Source organism: Pomacea canaliculata, linkage group LG6, assembly GCF_003073045.1.
Source record: "Pomacea canaliculata isolate SZHN2017 linkage group LG6, ASM307304v1, whole genome shotgun sequence".
Lineage (NCBI taxonomy): Eukaryota > Metazoa > Mollusca > Gastropoda > Architaenioglossa > Ampullariidae > Pomacea > Pomacea canaliculata.
This window is the reverse complement of record NC_037595.1, coordinates 12,096,303-12,116,720: the sequence shown is the minus strand read 5'-3', so window position 1 is coordinate 12,116,720 and position 20,418 is coordinate 12,096,303. Positions and strand designations below refer to the sequence as shown.

The following is a 20,418-nucleotide window of genomic DNA, read 5'->3' as shown; positions in this document are numbered from 1 at the left end:
GGTAGGAAGAAATCTAAACTTTAACGTTTACACAAGAAAAAAGTAGCACTTACAGAGCTTTAAGCATGTATCTAGATTTTGCATCCCTAAATAGTGTTGACTGGATACCCAAGACATTGTTACGTTAGTGTAAATACATTTAAGATTAACAGACAGTGAAGTAAAAGAAACAGCTTTTTGAATAATTTTAAGGTATATCTTTTCTCCTTTTGCATATGCAAATTTTTTTTGATAAAATATGCTATTTTAAACATGTCGAGGGAAAGGAGGATCATAATAATAATGGGTACTTATAATTGCACTCTATGTGCAGACCAGCAATGATAAATGAAAGATAACAGATAGTGGACAGTGAGGCACACTGAACAGCATAAAGATGAGGTACAAGAGTAGAACATAAAGCAATGAATGAAGGTATATAATCATTGTAAAGTGTGAAGATGCTGTTGTTACACGATGGTTAACATGACTGAGAGTATTGGAAGGGAGTTAAGAATAGTAATTCAGGGATAGTGCTTTGTGAACAGATATGTTTTGGGAGAACGTTTGAATGTAGCCTTCAAGTGGCGAATGTGATGTGGAAGAGAGTTCCACTGCTTAGTAGCACAGAGGGAGAATGTCCGTTGTCTGTATGTGACTTTCTTTGTGGGAGGGATAGAATGCAAGAGTGTGATGAGGAGTAAAGGTTTCGAGCAGGGGTGTGGACAGACAAAATTTCAGTAAAGTAGTGATGGAGGAGCCTTCAAAGAATCCATAGCACAGAGTTGAGAGCTTGTAGTCTATTCTAAGTTTAACTGGTAGCCAATGCAGAGAGTGAAGAAGTGGTATGATATGTTCATATTTTCTAGTTCGGGAAACAAGACGAGCAGCTGAGTTCTAGACTTTCTGAAGCTTGTGAATGAAGTATTGTGGACAGCCAGCAAGAAGAGAGTTGCAGTAGTCTAGACAAAACAAATGAGCAGATTAGAATTTTGACAGTTGAGATGGACAGAGTATGACAAATAGAGCTGATCTTCTGGAACTCATAGTAAGCAGAATGACAGATGTGAGAAATATGCTGATCTAGAGTTACATGTTGAAGGAGCAAAAGGAACATCAGCATCACCTACCCAAACAGAGACAGGCAGTGAGGGGTAAACTCTGGCTCTCTTCGAAAAAAAAAAGAGCTTCTGTTCTTTCGTCATTTAGTTTTAACTTCTTGTGGGTCATCCATAGTCTAATATCTTGATCAAATAACTTTCATAAGACATGTGATACTTCTTCATCATAATGTGTTCATTTTATTTTCCTCATCAGTCCCAAACCATTCGACTTCCTCTGATAACATGTGCCATCTGGATGCAAAGGGAATAAAACTGTATGAGTGATTTAAAGTTTAAAGAAGCGATGAATAAAAGAGTTGAGACAGAAAGACAGATAAGACCAAGGAGGTGTGAAGCACAGCAAAGCAGGAGAAGAAAATGCGTGAAAAAAGCAGATATAATACTGTATACGGTAGTCTGGAGGGTAAATTGGGGGAAAAAGAACGCATGCAAAATGATGAAAATTACTGGCAACACTTTGATGAACCACATTTTTTGTGCCACAGTTCATAAATAATTCTTTTCAACCTACAGCTAAATAGGTAAGGGGTGCCTAAAAATTATATGTAACAATATTTATAGTCTTTTATTTTACATCACTATATATTTACAGTTTTTTCCAATCTTAGGTAGCATGTCTTAATAGTTTTCACTTTTCTTCATTTTTACCCTAAAACTAAGTAGTGCAAATACCACAAGGATGATCAGAAATGAATATAACAGATACCCCTTTGGTCTCAGTCCTTGCAAAATATAAAAGTGTATTAAAATATTAAACACAACTATATAGTCTGCATCTCAAACTTACACAAGCATTTTGCTATCCAAGCCACACACATGAAGCTATGAAGCTATCGCAAATTCTGAACAATAAACAAGCAAAACCCACAACCGTTTACAAAACAAACCTTTATCATGTCATTTAAAAAAAAATCTACTTGGACCATCTTTGAAATGAAGTCAACCAAAACAGTCTCCTGAAAATGTGACAAAAATTGATGCATATTCCAGCAATTGACTGAAAATACTTTTTTCCCATAAGCTATCACAGTGCATCTTGAGGATGTAATTTCAGTTTTCAAAAGCACTAGGAAAACTGTTGGAAAAAAGTTGCAATTTTTGACATACTGGTTCCTATCACAGCTTATTCCTGCTACATCATGACAGGATTAAATAAAACCATCAAACAATCCTAAATACATCCATATGAGAGATGGTATCAGTAGCATTGTTTACGGGTGAATTTTCTATACAGCAGATTCAGCCATGGGGCATATTAGATAACAGTCATACTCATCTTGCTTCTTCTCCAAGACTGATGGCATTATAATGAGCTAAAAAAAAAAATTAATTAAAAAAAATGAATTAGCAATCAGCCAGCAAAGAGCAAAAGATTGTATATGGGTAAATACGAAAACTTTAGCTCTTTGTAAATCTGTTTGATCCAAAAAAAGGAAGCATGAAGAACAATAAAACTTAACAGTGAAAAAAAAAGAAAAGAAAAAAGCACCACAAGTGTTGCAGCATGATCACAACTGTGAATGAAGTAGTTTTGACACTTGATGCAAGTACAACAGAGTATCGTAAAATTTGACTCAAAACTCAACAATCACCATTCGATGTTTGATTGAAAAGTCATCATAATTGTTTTCTGAAATCTGATCGGAAAAATAATTAAAAAATTTCAATACTTCTCCTGCTAAGTGTGAATTACAATGGCAATATTTCAACTCACAAATCATACTTGCAATGCTAAGTAACTGCAACACAAAATTCAGGTGAGGATGCTTGCAGCACACCAAATTTTGATCATCAATGTGCCTACAATCCTACATAATTTGATGATAGATTTTCTTAGAATTTAAAAAAACCCATAATGTGTCAATTCAATGGTAACATATTGTTACAACTATACCTGCAGGTCAACCTCCAATCCACCACCCATCTCACCCCAAAATCCTCCAAAACCTTTGACGATACAATGCCTATAATATGCTAACACAGCAGTAGAGACAGGGAGGATGACAAAAATGCAGAAAAATATATGTGCGGTATGTTAATTAGTTTCTGCAGGACTGCAACATTGATGTAACAAGATGTCAGAATTTAAAGCCTCTTATCCCAGTCCATTTTTAAAAAGCTGATTACCTGAGTTCCAGAAAGCATGTTTTGCAACGTCTCCTAAATATTAACAAAATTCTGAAGCATGCAGTTCTGGCCTGTTTCTACTATTTCCAGGGAAATAAAAATTTAAATAAGTAGCTTAAAGTATGAAAAATTCAATTAAAAAAAAAAGAACAAACTATTTCTGGCAAAATGTCACACAGTGTAAATGTTGTATACATATCACTAGGCAAACAATTTCTTACATAAAATTAACAGACTGGCTCTAGAGATCAGCTATGGTCAATCTATGACTGCCCTTTGCAACAGTGATCAGCAATATGCAGTTTAAAATCCCCAGGTTTATTGTGTTCAATAATAAATCTTAGAGAAACAAATTTTTTATTGTTAATTCTCCTCCGATTATTTAACTATAGGTTACAACTGTAGCATATATCTCCTGCGTCATGTCATCTGGTAACGTCAAAGAAGAAATATCTTCTCAACAGCAGGACCAGGCTTGTAACCAATCGCATTCATTTTGAACATATCTAGTTTTGCAATAAATTTATGCAAAACTATCAGACTTGTCACACTTTTGTAGTTGAAATTTTTGTTGAAGAGATGATGGGGAAGTTTCCCAAATATAATTTCTATTATAGGACACTCTTAATAAATATCCACAAGAAACTCTACAGCATCCATGACTACTCACGGTGTTTTTTCCACATGCACACCCATAACCAAAAGCTTTGCATTCTTTAGAAACAGACAAATATGCAAATAAGTCACCCTGGAGCTTCTAAGGGCTCAAGATCACACTGGTGAAGTTCAATCCGCCGCAACAGCTGAGAAGCCACAGGGCAAAAATCTGTCTCCCATATCTCATGGATGTATGCTTTTACCTCATCCTCAACAACTATCGGATGCTGAGACAGGTCCAGTGCAGCATCTTTATCTGTAAAACAGTAAGTGGTGATGCAATGATAACAGGAGGCTGCACATGCTTTTTTGAGCAGTAGTAAACAAGTCTATGTTTGCCCAAGTGAGAAATGAAATATTATGTTAGTAAGGCCAGACAATGCAAGCTCATTACAGCTCATCCAGGTTTCTCTGATTCAGTCATGGTGCTTTTTTAGGTACTTACCAAGATACTCAATGAGTAGATCTGACAGCAGCTGAGCCTCTTTATGGCCAAAGGTGTTGGCAGAGCTGGTCATGTGTGTGCTGTAGTTGCACAGCACCTTGCACACTGTGCTGCACAACTGCCAATCCTCACGCCCAAAGTCACGAAGCACCTCAATGCACCTGCCAGTAGTTAAGTGCTTCATGAAGGACATGGTCTGCATTGTTGCTTCCAATTTGTAGTCCTATGCCTTATAAGCCTTCTTAACCAGTCTCATTCTGGCCAAGCTTTGTCTTTGCTTAACCAAGTTTGGTGTGACAAGCAAAACTCTTGGCCAAGTTTGTTGTGAAAGACCAGTAACAAAGTTCTCTTTTGGAGGCACACAAGACCATGATACTGTGGTTGTTTTGCTAAGCTATATTGTCACTAAAATAATGGCTAAGATGTGGCTGGTTAAGAAGATCTTTAAGAATGTGAACTGCCTTAAAGGATTCTTATATGTATTTTTAAACAATGTTCTTCAAATAATCTGACACTTTTGTACAAAAATTTGTAAAGCACATACTCACACTCCTAAGGAGCATGCTCTGAACAAGAACAAAGCATGGACAGAATACGAGGGACAGGAAAACAAATAACATACTCACTGTAAAAGAATTAACAACTGTACTAAACAAAGAATAAAATAAAATACAGAAAGACACAAAGAGGAACCAAATAACAAAAGGAACAAAATAGGAAGACAAAAACTCAATTCCTGTCCTTCAAATAATGTAATGTCCTTTGGATAAACTGTTAGGTATCAACTGCTTACTTTGTCACACCACCCTCCTGCTTTAGAAGTGGTCTTCGCTCCTCATCAATCATGAAATTGATAAGTACGCCACAGGCCACATAGACAAGCTCTCTATTGCCTGAATCCAGCAGTGTCACCATTATAGCATCCACTGGAACATGACAAAAACTGGTAAAATAAAAACAAAAGAAAATATATGGACATGTATATATATATATCGTCGATAACTGTGATACTAGTTCTCACTTTTTGAGAGTGGCCTCTGTGTGTGTGTGTGCATCCATATGTGTGTGTGTGCATCCATATGTGTGTGTACGTCTGTGGTGTGGAAAAGAACACAATCATAAGAATCTATTCTAAAACTCATACATATGAGGTAAAACTTAATTTATAGCTACTACAAAGTTTTAACTTGATCTCAGTACAATACCTTTCTTTTCTGACAGGAAATCACGAACTGGCTTATGTCGTGTTAAATTGCCAAAAACACGAGCTGTCTCAAGTATTGCTTCCATGTTGCTTGTTAGCACCAACTTAAGCATTGCTGTCAAAAAACAAAAACAAAAAAAAAATTGTTGGGAAGATTAGCTTTAATGTTTTGAAAAAAAAGTATATCCTTTATACAAACCTGAATATCTAGTTCAAAGTATATGCTACACATGTGACCCATCACCACAAAATGAGTCTTAACTTGGAAATTTTTTATGTTGCAAATGGCATATTTTTAAAATGTATAGGTTCTGACCTTTATTTTTATATAAAAGTTGTTTTTCTAGACCTAAAATTGAGTGACAAAAGTTTGAAGTGTGCACGTACGGTAGTAGTCTTTTTGAGAACAGCAGCGGGTACTTCTAATTGTTCACACTTACTAAATTTTGCATGATGATAAAATAGACCATGCTACATTATTTCAAGTTACAAAAACTACAAAGCAATGAATATGTGTGCCTTTTAGTGCCTTAGCCTATTAGTAAAATATATGTAAATAGAAGAAAACTGTCACTGCATTCTAATTAGCATGCACACTCACAGAAACAGAAGAATACTCAAAAATTATCTACCAGTGTGGCAAAAATCACAAAATGTTCCACTGGCTTCATGGATTAAAAGCTAAAAATGCTTCGTCACTTGGATACGTTTTCACCTTGTTTTTGCTTTATGCAGCACTTTGAACGTTTCGTCTCCTTCACCCAATTACTCAGCTACCAAGAACAGTTTAACATTCGATTCTCCCATTGATAGTGTTGTGATCAACAATCAGATTTGTTTACTCCGAAACTTTTGCAGATAAATCTTTTTATTGGTTAATATTTGCATCAGTCATTAAAGAGACTGAAAATACAGACTCCGGGCTTTCTGGCAAGGTATAATACGATGAGGTTCTGACAGTGAAATGATACCGAAACAGCATTTCAATTTTGTCATTTTCCTGTGAAAATCGCGATGGATTACTGTAGGGTACCCTGATTAAAATGTATTTTAAGACAATTCCTAACTTTTATTTTAACGTAACAGTGTATTTTCCTGTAAGTTTAATAACCAAGAAATCCATTTTTAAAGAAAAGTCAAACTGCACAAAATTGACTGTAATCACCTTTTGGGGTCTCTAGTACAAACTGCTCTGTGCGAGTTAAGACTCATTTCATCGTGGTGGGTCACATATATTACCCAGACATGACACATACATAGAACATGTTTGCATACATGCCCATGCTCATAACTATCACACAGACCAGTTTAACTGTATTTCCTAAACATCTGTAGCGACTGCACCCGTAAGCTGTATAGATCACCTCTCCTATGTGCTTTAAATGCTTCTGAAATTTTATGCAAGATTGTTAGATCCGAAAAAGACTAAGTCTGCACAACACAGGATGCTTACATTGTGCAATAGTTAAGTGCTGTGGGGTCACAGTGCTCTGCTTTGTGGTATAGTAGGTCAGATTGTTGACAGCTGCGACACAGTTCAGGATCAGCTCCTCACTTTCAGTGATGTCCTTCCGCTCTGCAATGATAACAGCTACAAATTCACTAATCATTACTCTCATTCTTGGTGAAAAAATGAATGCTATTCCAGAAAAGAGAGAGAGAACAAATGGTGAACCTGATCTGTTGATTCATATCAACTAAATGTCTTAAGAACAAGTTTTCCTGTTGAACAAAATATGAGGAGAGACGGGTGGGTAAATGTAGTTTATTTAAACTACTCAGAGCAATCAGTTTTGTGTAAAATATCCTTTAAGTATCCCTTAAAGAAAAGGGATCAGCAATGATAGTTTTTCTACTTAAAAATCTTGACAGTAACATGTTTACCAAGAAAACAGTTACAGTTAAAATGATTTTATTTTTACGCCAATCGGAATACCAAAATGAAGTTGAGGTAGAAATACCTATGATGTGCAACAGGTTTGTGATGCACTGTGGACTGGCAGCAATGAAAGGCCCAACATCTTCACTGATAGACAGGTTGGCCAAAACCCGGATGACTTTAATCAAGACATCTTCAACTTTGTTGATGGAGCTGGTGTTCTCAGTTGATTCATCTAAAGGAGGTTCTGCAGGAACCTCATGAGCACCCTGTAGAATAACAATACGGTGAACCATGAAACAAGTAAAATATATATAGTGTTGGCAATTTTAAGACACCAAAGAGGAAGGATAAAGTAGTGAAAGGATGTTTTTGGTCTCTACTGACATCAATATCTTTTGAAAAAAAAAATGATGATGAAAAGTCATCAAATCTTTAGTTTTGTAGAAAGTGTTATTTTTATGCTTGTATATCACGATCACAACAAATGAATGAAGGGCAAATAAGAAAATAGATTAAAACTGTAAATGGGAGAACTGAGGATTGTGAGAGGAGCCTGAACCATCATTCACAAAAGATTAAAAGTAGATTTATTTGTAATCCCAAATCCTATAACTGTTGAGCTAGCAGACTTCTGAAAGTGCAGCTGCAAACTGAAGAGTGGTCATGAGTCTGACCTGCTTATCCATGTCATTGTATGTTCTGAGAACATTTAGCAAAACATCTAGTGCGTCCTTCTCCTGGAAAAGTCTCTGCCGTGCTTGCTCGTTCTTAGCTGTCAAGTTGCCAAGTACAAAGCACAAGCGCACCACCAGATCCTAAAGCATAAACAGACTTCTGTGAAAACTCCATGTTTCTCATTTTATTTTGGTAGAAATATCAATTATGGTTTATGTGTTTCAGAGCTTATGTTTATCACAACTCAAGCTCAAATCCTTCAAAAGTTTAACTCCCATACAGTTCCATGTACTTCAATCTAAACAGTCTTCCAGGAAAGTGAATCTGTTAGGCACAAACTGGTTTGCTTCACTTACCTCTTTCTTCAAATACCTCTTTAACAAGCTGACGAAGGATTTGTAACATCCATGTTGGTCTGCAAGAGCAGTGCTACAATCTGTGTGTAAAGTCACTTTGCTGCAAAATAAGATGAGTCCTAAATTCCTTTCATAATTACATGAGAACACCAAAAAAAAAAAAAAACAACAACAACTGAATTCATCAGTGATGATCTGTTTCAGACCATAAACTCCAGTTCTAAAATACTTTTGTCACAAACCCCAAATAACACAACCTGAGCTAATGATCTCCAATGATTAGCACAATTGATAACATATTCAATTAATTATATGAAATTAAGTATATTTAGCCCTGAGCATTAATTATGCATGAGTTTGCCATCAATAGCTGAATTAGCATTTTTTATTTTCGTCTTGTAGCCTAAATTGCAGACATTGTATTTTGACTAAGAAAATTTTTGTAAAGAAAACAAAAAAGTGAAATCACAAATGCATAAAAAGTATGTATCATTAATTTATTTTATCATTTTCTACCATAAATATAAAGTTATTATAAAAATTTAGATTTTGTGAAAACTTTCAGTGTGCTAAAGAAGTGCAGACTATGCATTCTGTTTGAGGATGTCACGTTCTTTGTCTAGGTACTAACCAGCCTCATTAATGTGTTTATGGTCAACATATAAAGAATTAAGGTTTTTAGGGAGGAAAATTTTCTACATGCATAGGGTTTTCTCACCAAAAAAAAAAAAAATTATTAAAATTGTACACAGCCTTTAGTTAATTAACACTACACACTTATGGATTTTACCTGAAAATGCGAGATATGTAGAGCATGAGGTCACTGTCATTGGGGTATGTCTCTATTAATACTGTCAGACCCTCCACTACATGATGACTAATGAACTGTTCACGTCCTGAGTTTGTGTCTGCCAAGTTCCGCAATGCTGCGGCAAGCTGTCAACCAAATTTAAGAAAATATACTATGGCATCATTAAGACACCTGCAATCAAAGAATGTTTATTTGTACTTTCTCTAACATTTGAAAGTCTTCAAAATCTAAACTCTGTATTTTATTTTATATTTAGATAAATGATATGTGAAATATTGCATGGTTTACCATTGCGTACTTACAAAAAGCTAGATTTTAGAGTTTATTTTTCTCTTACCATTGCAACTCTTTAAAAACAAATCAGTAATCAATAAAAATGATAACAAAACTGTCTTTCTTCCAAAGACAAGAGGTAGGACAGAGACAAAGCAAAGACCCCCCGAAAAAAAAGTATAAAATTATAATGACACTTACCTGCACTAAAATATGACCAAACTGATCTCCAACTTTTCCTGTCTCTTTGTTCTGCAAAGACAGGAAAAAAGATATTAGAATTATTTTAGTTGATCATGTATTTTTTTTCTCTCTCTCATGCACACGTACACAAAAAACACACACACATGTTTCCAGAGTAAAGGCAGAATTTTCTGTCTGCAATTTAAAAATAAATAAATTGTTTATTTATACAGTACTTTTTTTACCTTTAGTAGAGTTGGCTAAAAGTGATCAACATAACACTCATACACTAAAGTTCATAAGCACATACCATTGCTTTCTGGTTCAAAAAAGTAAACAAACCTTCCCAGCAACAGTTCACACACTATGATATAAACTTGGTAGTGTCACAAAACACATCACATGGTGCGAAAAAAAACAACCTTAAAGATATATATAGATCTAAAAGGGAAGACACTTTGGGCTTCTTCAGGGATTGTTTTACTATGGATTACTTCCCTTAGAAAAAAAAAAGTCAACTAATCAGGGACTATGTTGTATCTGAAAGTAGGCAATGTCAGTTGGTTAAGAGCTATGCTTGGAATGGTTGCCAGTTTCTCAATCTGACATGGATTTGTACCCCAAAGCCGAAAATGACAATAAATAGTAATATTTGAAGTCTAATGTAAATTCTAATAACATATTTCATTGATTGGCTTTTTATTTTTCTTTATGCTGTGTAAATAATTTTTTTTTCATTTCTGCCTTATGATCCCTTATATGACAAGAGCTCTGAAATTCCATATAGATCCTATATCTTTCATTTGAATTTAGTACAAGAAAACAAAAACTATATTTTTTGCAAAACACTCATTTAAATGTTTTTTAAAAAATGCTCTTTAAAATGGTGTATCACCAATGGTTGTCTTTATTGTAGGTTGATAGGTATGAATATTGAAACACATTGTACTTCGTGCCACTACTACCATTTCAAATGTTCAATCGCATCAATTTCATCCATGTTGAGTAAGTTAAGCAACCATCTTATTCTTTCTTTCTCTCTCTAATACACACACAGGAGGTGGAGAAACTAAACTATCCAAAGAAGACCACTGATGGTCAGCCCTATGATCTGGTGTAATTTGTAAAGATGAGTATTGGAGCGAAGATTTGAGCCCAAAACACAAAATTTTCATCTTTGTGGCAACAGGTGCTTAGCCACTGTATCTCCAGCTGTGCCAGTTTTACTTGTACCTTTCACAATTTATACATCAGTGTAAGGCCATGTCAATCTGTTACAGCCAAAAACATCTGCCCTTGTCCAATTTATCTGAAATATTTCATCAGACGACAGACTACATAAAAAATATGAGAAAAAGAAAATGATTACTGTCTTGATGATGTTGTGCATGAGGGTAGCCAAGACTTTGATGCAGTCCAACCTTGCTAGTCGTTTTAAGATGGTAGCATTTCCTGTCAGAAACTTTACTGCACCTACACAGTAGATGAGTGCTTCACAAGACACCTGATGGTCTGCACCACGTATTGTATCCAGCAGCAGGTCTGTCATAGGAAACACAAAGCATTGGACAGTGAGCATGTATTCTTTTACTTTATAAATTTCTGCAATTGCTTGTAGAAAAAAGTACTTCTTTGAAACAAATAATGGAAATTAGTGTAGTTGGGATGAAAAATATAAAAATACCAATTTTGATGGTAAAATTCTTTTTTTTTTGAGTGCTTAACAAATGACATGATCACATGGAGCTATCCCAACTAGCTACCTCAATTCCAGCTGTCCACTCCAAATGGGTCAGACCTAACAAATAAACAGCGAGAACACAAAATCAACCAACTCACCCCCTCCCCCATCATCCTTCCCCTGCCAGCCAAAGAGGTCTCCTTCTTGAGTTTTTTGACTGGCTGAAAAGAAACCCACAACAGGGAGGTGGGAAGGAACTAGAGGGTCATGACACATGGTAAGTACTCGAAGAAAGGAATTTTACCATCAAATATGGTACTTCTTCTTTAGATTGTACCAGATGACATGACGACATGGAAAATAATAAAAAGGTGGGGCATGTGAGAACAACATGAAGAAAATTTTAATTCCTCAATTCCAGCGGGTTGGCATAGTGTAAAGCCCCACCAAACTGTATTACCAAGGAACAGAGGCAGGGCAGGTGGGCTTGCTATACCACTGCAATATGCTGCACAACAGACACAGTGCCAACTGTGTCCAGAATGGCGTGCCAGGTCTTTCAAGTAAAACCTAGCAAATGTACCAACCAAATGCAAGCCTACTGTCCTAATAATTTCTTCCAGGGCTACATTATGTGACAATACAAGGCTAGTTGCTACAGCTCGAACCTCAAGGCCTTGGCCTGAACTAAGGAATCTGCTCTGGAAGAGAGATCCACATAAGCCACATAATGAAAGATTTACTCCAGTTTGCACAAGTCTGTGCAGTATTGCTGATCCTATCTTGCCTCAAAAAGGAAATAAATGAGATCTGCCCTTCCTGTAGGAAGCTACTTTTTTTTAAGATAAACGTACAAGATGTGCACCGGGTCCTGCAGCCTAACTGGGTCAACAACAAATGAACCAGGGCTTGACACTGCATCAATGTGTCTGTTGGTTTTAGCCATCTGGGATCTTTGAACATGCGGTCCCAATGAAGAGAAAAATGAGTGCACATCCAAGTCCCAACTTTAGGCTAATGGAAACGCAGAAACCAAGTTCACATAAGTATTCTGCCTTTATCAGCTACTACTAACAGAAAGCAGAGGCTGTTGCACTAACTGATGGATACTGCTCGGGCAGCAAGCTATGAACAAGTCCACCACTTGCTGAAAAACCGCTGTGCTCTTTTTTCACATAGACCCAAATGCACAAACGTCTTAAGAATATGCAACAAATGCATCTATACAAACATGTATAAACACACTGAAGGTGAAAGAAACCTGATAATGAAGGTGACACAAGTACCATGAAGGCCTTGTGTGACACAGTGACTTGGGGGTGGGTGGAGGTCAACAGACACTGGTTGTGTGGCCATGAATGGAACACTGTGTGTAGAAGGAAACATTGGTTCTTGTGGATGAACATATTGCGAACGCTGTCCAATAATCTGAACCCCATAATCTGAAGGAAGAAAAAGTGCACGAGACACCTCTCGGACCCTCATAGTCAGGGCGGTCTTTAGGGGCACAAAGAAATTCATGCTGTATCACAAGCCTGCCCAGTCCCTCTACCTCTCTCTCTTATAAAGAAAGTAGTGGTGTCACAAAACCACTGTGGAGTGGAGCCAAGTGGAGGGAAGGGGCATTAATGGCTGTCTAACCTTACCTTATTCACTCTAAAGATAAAAAAGTGTATAATGGCTGAGGTGTTATTTTACCGCCTAGTTACATCTCTGACCACCAGCACCCATCTGTCCTCAGACAAGGAGTGACAAAGCATACAAGATAAATCTTCACAGCAGGCCAGGCAGTTGGTACAGCAAACATATGAGAAGGGGCGACCCCACTGTACCACAAGCGCAACACGGCTAGTCCAAGAGGATGCAGAAACAAGGTAGCTTGAAAACACATCCACACTGAACACATCGAACAATTTACATCTCTATATCATCTATTGAGAATGTTAACTAACATATATCATATACCTATAAACCTTTTTTAACTGGAAAAGAAAACTTACTTAGGAGATTTTCTTCAAGGAAATATGAGTCGTTTTTCTCATTTCGGCTGACTTTGAAAACCAGTTTGCATACATTTAATAAATTATTTCCTCCAACACGGAACTGCAAAACAACAGACAGTATATAAGGTAAATGTTTGTGAGAAAAAAAGAAAAGAAAAACAAAACAAAAATCCTGTCCAATAATAGTGTGCATACAGATGAAACTTCATAAAGCAAATTTGTCAGCTTTGATCGTGTACAAGTTAATTTTTACCTCAAGATCTGTCATAAAAAGAGAAAAAGAAAATGAAAAAAAAAATCAATATTAAGAACTGTTATATGACAAAAAGAAATGCTTACAGCAAGGATGAGACGAGCAAGCTTAAGGAGCAGCCGAGGCTCCTCAACATCCAGCAGCTTAAATATGACTTTAAGAACAGTTGAACGATGATGGAAGTGCTTGCCCAGACAGTTGTTTTCTTCCAGTAAGTTGTAGAGATTCCCCGCTAGCACAAGAAACCGGTCACAATCTTTCTCTGTAAAAGCACAAACCCATTTCTCACCTGAGTGAGAAGCTGTCACTTTTTCTTTAAAGGATTAAGAATGTAATATAATAACTCAGGAAGAATCATCTAAAAAAACAAGCATAAAGTTAATTACTCAAAAGCAGTCTTCAAGATGCTTATAAAGCTTCACGAGAAAAATGAAACTTTTACTGTGAATCCTCTCTTTGAAACTTGATGGCCATGGCCATAAGCTAAAATTGCTCCTTAACCAACCATTAAAAATTAACTTCCTGACAGTGAGCTAGCAAGTGTAGGGTGTTCCACTGGATAGGTGAGCAACAGCCCTCAGACAGCTATAAAAGTGACAGCAAAGTTAATACTGCAGTTTTTTTCACCACTTTTTAACCCAACCAAATAGGAAGTTTGGAGTGCATCAACATCATGTCATCTGGTAAATCTAGAAGAGAGATAATTTACAATAAAAATGTGTTCTTTGACCTCACCCAATGACATAACCATAGTTTAGTTTATTCCTTGTTACTCCTTGAAGAGCATAGGGCTAAAACAACACCTTGCCAGAGGATCCGGTTTTGGGCAGTCCCCGTCAGTTCGGCCCATGTGGTTCCGATGTCCTTTGCCTCGCTCTCTACTGTTCTTTTTCAAATCTGCTTTGGTCTCCCACCTCTCCTCTTCCCCTGAGGGTTCCAGTCAAGTGCCTGACTAGTAATGGCGTCAGCTGGTTTGCGGAGGGCGTATCCTATCCAGTCCTATTTGTGCTTTTTGATGTCTTGGCTAGTGGCATTCTGGCAGGTTCTCTTCCACAGGCTGCTGTTGCAGATCTTTTTAGGCCATCTTATTCCCAGAACATGGCATAGGCATCGGCTGGTAAATGTCTGGATCTTGTTGATGGTGTTTGTCACTCTCCAGGTTTCAGAACCATACAGTAGGACAGCTTTTACATTTGTGTTGAAGATATGGATCTTACTGTGGAAGGATAATGCTTGGGAGTTCCAGATGGGCTGTATGCTGTTTGAAGCATGCCTGGCCTTGTTGATGCAGATTTTGATGACCATAGAAGAACAGAAAACAGGAGCAAAACAACCCACCTGCATATCAAGTCCTGGGATGTTGTGCCACTGAGACTGGACTGAAAAATTCCAGTGGCACATAAGGCACAGAAAGGTTTCTTAAACAGAACCTCCCAAATGCAGAGCCAGAATGCCAACCAGCAGTGGACATCATGTCCAATAATGTTACATGATGGAAGGTGAGACTAGATGCAGTTATCTTCATGTTGTGAGTGCACGCATGAAGCAAATAGGAAGTCTGTAAATAAAGATGTAGTGGATAATCATCTTTAATCACCACAGGCCTTGGGTAAAACCTCATCTTGAATGGAGAGACAAGAAGCTTGCCAACACATCAAACAGCGCTGTAGAGGGCCCAGAGAGGAAAACCTAATTATGTTGCCCAGAGGCTGGCAAGAACACAATTTCTTCACTAAGAAAAGTCATTAGCCACTCAGAATCATCAATTTGGAACTGTAAAGTCTGAGTTGGCAGAGAGCAAACAAAGCTCAGAAACTCTGGCTCCAGTTGCTAGGGCCAACAGAAAAACAGCCTTTTCCATGACCCAGTGCCTAGAAAGTACAGAAAGATGGAAGAAGAAAAAGGTCATTTTCAGGAGAGGTTTGTCAGCAGATCCAAAATTTCTGAACAAAAAAATCTCTATGGCATCAAACAAACCAGGGAAATTGCTGGAGAGTTAAGATATAAAAGCAGAAAACAGTGGATAGACAGGCAACACATAGGTTCAAGAGCAGTTAGCGAAGCATTTACTGCGTACCACTATATCCATAACAAAATTGCTGTACTGGTTTTGCTGTTGTCATCTATCTAGCTATCTTAGTTGTTGCTCACCTGACCAGTGGGGCACTCTGTATACAAGGCTCAACATAGCTCAACATTAAGAAGCCAACTTTTGATAGTCAGAGAGCTAATGTTGTCTGTTATCTCCTATAACCATGTCATCTAGTAAGCTCAAAGAAGAGACAAAAATTTACTTCCTGTACACTAAATGGTGATGGGTAGTGTTAATGCATGAGACAAGGACAAATTACTGTCATGCAAATTTCCTCACATCAAAGATCAAGTAATCAAGACATGACAACTCACTTTTGCTAAGTGCTGCCATTTGTTCTAACATAGGTGCCACCTTCTGATTGTACAGCTCATCTGTATCTTCATCAAGACGACCTAAACTTCCTGTAGAAGATTAAAAGATTATGGCTACCTAAAAAACAGATATCTCTTTATACATATATTATATTCATGATGTTTAAGCTTAAAAAAAAGCAACAAAACCTACTAAATAATGATTGTTACTTCAACTGCTTTACTCAAATTTCAGCAAAAGTTGTCTCTTTTACTGGGTTCAATGCCAAAAAAACTCCTCCCCCACCAATATCAACAAAAAAGATCTTAAGTTAGCCTGTACGATAACTTTTTTAAGTAATTTCAAATATGACGCCAACAAACCTGTACGAGACTGGCCAATGCTTGATCGCCTAGTCCCTCCACTGCCACTTCTATGGCTGCCAGCACTGTCACAGGGGAAAAAGTCTTCACTTTAGTTGCTCTAAAGATTGCATCACTATAACTAGAGAGCTCTACATTCACATTTATATTTGAAGGAATCTGTTCTTTATGAAATGCTCAACATTTGAAACATCAATTTATAGTTCACTGGTTTATCTGAACTTTGCTTTAACTTTTATGGCTATAATACTACACATTTTGAGGATTTTCTTATAGAACACAGTAGTATAGGGGTAAGATGGCAGATACAAATGCCCTTCTGCTTTTGCATCTACCTGCTTGGTGGGCTGTTGGCAGAACCAGCAAGTCTCACTGTTGCTTCTTTCACTTCACTAGATCCCTCATCCTCCAGCAATAGGGGCTGTGTACGCTCCTTTGGCCCACTGTGAGCTCTCACTATTGGCTTGTCGTGTACAAGGTTTTCTTCCTTTGCTGTCAGGTGATGTTTAGGAATCAAAAAAGAAGGGACACATTCCTTGTTTTTATACAGCCTGAAATATTCTTTAGCCTTAATTGTTTTATCATTCATCTTTTATTAAAAAAAAGTTGATTTTAAATGCTCCAAGAACAATACAATGGTAAAGAATATATATGTGATATGAATAACAGATGAGTAATATAGAAGAATGCAAGATTAGAAAGCATGCTGAAAGTAGAAGAGAGTACAGAAGTTAACATCCACCAACATATCAGCTATAACAGAAATAAGTGAAAGAAATGTTTTTAAACTTAAAATGAATACACGTAACAAAAAAACAGGGAGCAAGGAGTTCCAAAATGGTGAGACCCACAAAAACAAACAAACAAAAAAAATCTCAAGTGATCCCCACATTTTTCCTCTCCTTCAGATTGGTAGCAAAATTAAGTATTTTCTAAGAATAAAAATACAAATACAACCAAATAGTTACCTCTCACAAATAGAGGAATGTAGAACAAGTGGACTAGTCTAGGAATTAACTCAAGTAATAAGTATACCTTGTGTTGCATGGAATCCCTACATATGGTCAGAATGGCAAATAAATGTATAAGAAGCGATGCCCCACTCAGAAAATAGTCACTTGGGCATGTTTACTCACCATCTGCTACACAACCAGATCTCTGAGAACCTGCACTGCCTTCCCTACTATAAACAGAGGTGACATCGCTGTTCTGTTGTGAGTAAATTCGATGTCTGGAGTTAGCACTTCTTCTAGAAGGTGGCCGGTTTGGGTCTGAGGTAGGTGGCTTTGGTGGTAGTATGCTCTCTAGATCTGCAACACCCGTTGTTCGTGGTGCCTGAAATTTAAAAAATGTAAATCAAGTAATTTTAAATATCTTTGATTTCTGAATCAAAAACAAAAAACAAAATGAAAGAGATGCATACCGTTGTAAAGCTTAACATTGCACACTTCTATTTAGCTGGTGTGTGTTAGTGGGAACTTAAAAGCTGTGATAAGTTGAGCTCATGGTGTGCAATTAAGTATCACTTTAACTAGTACTATTTCTTAATCTAAATCTTAATTAATCTCTATCATGCACTTAAATATAAGAGATACATTTGTACTGTTTTTTACTAATCAAATTTTATAGGCACAGCAGTGCATTATCAGCCTGAACTTAGCTCATGTCCATGCACAAATGCTGTTATAAAGCTTACATGATCAAGGGGAGACAGCCTTGTCCCTGATACAGGTCGAGAGTCTGGGCCTTCAAAATGTCGGGAATTGAGACTGAGGAAAGACAAAGCCAGCATATGACTATAAAATAATTAGTGATTTAACCTATTTTTGATAAATTACTTCACACCAATGACTACCAGCTTAAATAAAGGGGGAGAAAGTCAGGTTTCTTCCACAAACAGCCACCTAAAATTCATATAAATAAAAATGAGCAGAAAGTTCTAATTTATTATGCAAAATAACAGAACCATGGAACCGCTGAAGCAAACCTGGAAGACTACATTATGATTAAAAACAAAAATTGAAAAGAATTATAACATTTATTATTCTACTTATTACTTAAATCACTTAGTGTAAAGTTAATGATATAAATCTACTTCAACAACATTCTTATGCATTTACCTGAAAGAGCTTGGTGGCCGAGATTCAGGTGTTCGATTTGTTGAAGTTGGAAACAAATGACGCTGCTCATCTCGAGGTGTGAAGGGCCGTGTGGCACCTAACGTTCTCAATGATGAGCGAGCTTCATTGATAATTTGTGAGCTAGTGGCTTTGTTTTCAGGGGGTTCATAAAAGGGTCTGCTTAGCGTTGACTTTTTTTGGCCCAAATCCATCGTAGATTCTTGCATGCCACTGCATGCAAAGCTTTACTACCCCTGCTTATCCAGAGTCATTCTGAAAGTTCAACATGAACCATTAATTAAGTACGGTAGCTCTTACTGTGATTACATTGGTAATTAAACTACCTCTGTGTCAGTCAATATTTTCAAATTACAAAGTAATGCACACTAGTAAAAACCTTGACACTGATTATTACATATTCATCATTTATCAAATGATTGTCTTTTCCTCCAGCTACAACTCTTGTGGTACATCAGTTTACCAACCACTAAAAGCTAGTAGCTTTTGGACTTCCATTTAAAATTGATGGGGTGTATTTAGATTCTCAGTTAAAATTTTTGGGGATGAACACACTGTGGGTTTTAAGGAACAGCTGTAAAAAAAAAAAGGATCTGTTGTCAAGAAACCTCTTTATTTGTTTTCTGTAAACAAATCTGTTTTACTAACTTTAACATTAATATTAAAATATTATTTTCAAGTATGGCTGATGGAACGAGTCATCTGACCCAAAAGATTTCCCACTTTAAGGCTCCTGATACAAACTGTGTTTTCAGAAACCTTTTGGCAAAAATTTCTTTCCATTATTTGAAACACATTTCTATGTGATACGAAATTCTGGTTTATACTTGTATATAAAATCAAAACAATTTTCTTAATTTTTGTTGTTGTTGTCATATGCATTTCATGGAAGCTGTACTGGTCAGCTAGACTGACACATATTGACGTGTAAAGATGTAGCTATAGTGATAAGTTGCACGACGGAGTAAGTAATACAAGGTCTGTACATTGTTTTCACTTTTCTTTAACATCTTGGACCTGGTTATTTTCACCATTTCTTTTGCTGTGTCATTAGCATGCTGAAGAATCATAAAGTTAAAAGAAAAAATATTTCGGGAGATTATAGTTTGGCTGATAAAATGCTATGACAGCGTATTTGATGTTTGGAAGTGTTCTGACAATTTAATGTTTTATGATCATGATGTTGAAGTTCAAATGCTTGTATTTGTTACATTCTGATTAGCTACATTATATGACTGTTGTGTTGTAAGAGAATAGCTAATTCTTATCGGATACAACAATTGTTTGGTCTCAGTTCAAGTAGTCATGACCATTAACACAATTACTGTAGTACGGCAAAAAAAGTACTAATCCATTGACTTTAACAAATATGGAATAATTTTAATGATAATAGTATAATTTATACAGATAATTACTGCTTCTGCCGTTCCCTATAACTAAACTATTTATTGTCATTATTTTACATTCATAATATCACAAAGGTACAATAGTGTTTGTCAAGATCATGACTGAACGATTGTGTTTATTTTAAAATTAAGAAATTTATCTTAGCACTTACGAAACATTTACAAAAAGAACACGTGTTTAACCAAAAATGTAATCAAACAGAAACGGTTTAAAAGAACTCTCTTTCCTCTACTCGATCTAAGGAAAGTAAATAATTGATATTTACATCAGTAATCAGCATACCCGATTCTGCCATCAAGTTCAGGAGTCATGGACGCTTACCGTCGCTAACCACACTGATGATCTTCGATGACCGAAATATTCAGTGGCTTAGTAAGACACAGATAATTTCGAGAAAAGACATACAGAATTTCTGAAAGCATGAAAGTTTCTAGTTTACGCCATTTCTGGT

At 36.6% G+C, this 20,418-nt stretch overlaps 1 protein-coding gene across 3 annotated transcripts; it reads right to left on the bottom strand.

The window, feature by feature from the left end:
• Positions 1-1,254: 1,254 nt before the first annotated feature.
• LOC112565852 (armadillo repeat-containing protein 2-like) lies at positions 1,255-20,417 on the bottom strand. Of its 3 annotated transcripts, none has more exons than XM_025241687.1 (21): positions 20,289-20,417; positions 18,543-18,815; positions 18,119-18,191; positions 17,559-17,757; positions 16,758-16,914; positions 16,423-16,487; positions 16,060-16,149; positions 13,740-13,915; positions 13,398-13,500; positions 11,086-11,258; positions 9,735-9,785; positions 9,240-9,385; positions 8,450-8,549; positions 8,093-8,233; positions 7,498-7,684; positions 6,990-7,112; positions 5,538-5,651; positions 5,126-5,258; positions 4,333-4,493; positions 3,978-4,143; positions 1,255-2,416 (listed from the first exon to the last, which is right to left on the bottom strand). In XM_025241687.1, the coding sequence occupies exons 2-21, from the start codon at positions 18,767-18,769 to the stop codon at positions 2,407-2,409; spliced, it is 2,595 nt and encodes an 864-aa protein (XP_025097472.1). In that variant the 5' UTR covers positions 18,770-18,815; positions 20,289-20,417; the 3' UTR covers positions 1,255-2,406. The 3 variants fall into 3 exon arrangements, with proteins under 3 accessions (XP_025097472.1, XP_025097471.1, XP_025097470.1); XM_025241686.1 differs by having other exon boundaries at positions 20,250-20,388; XM_025241685.1 differs by having other exon boundaries at positions 20,233-20,370.
• Between the last annotated feature and the right edge of the window lies 1 nt (position 20,418).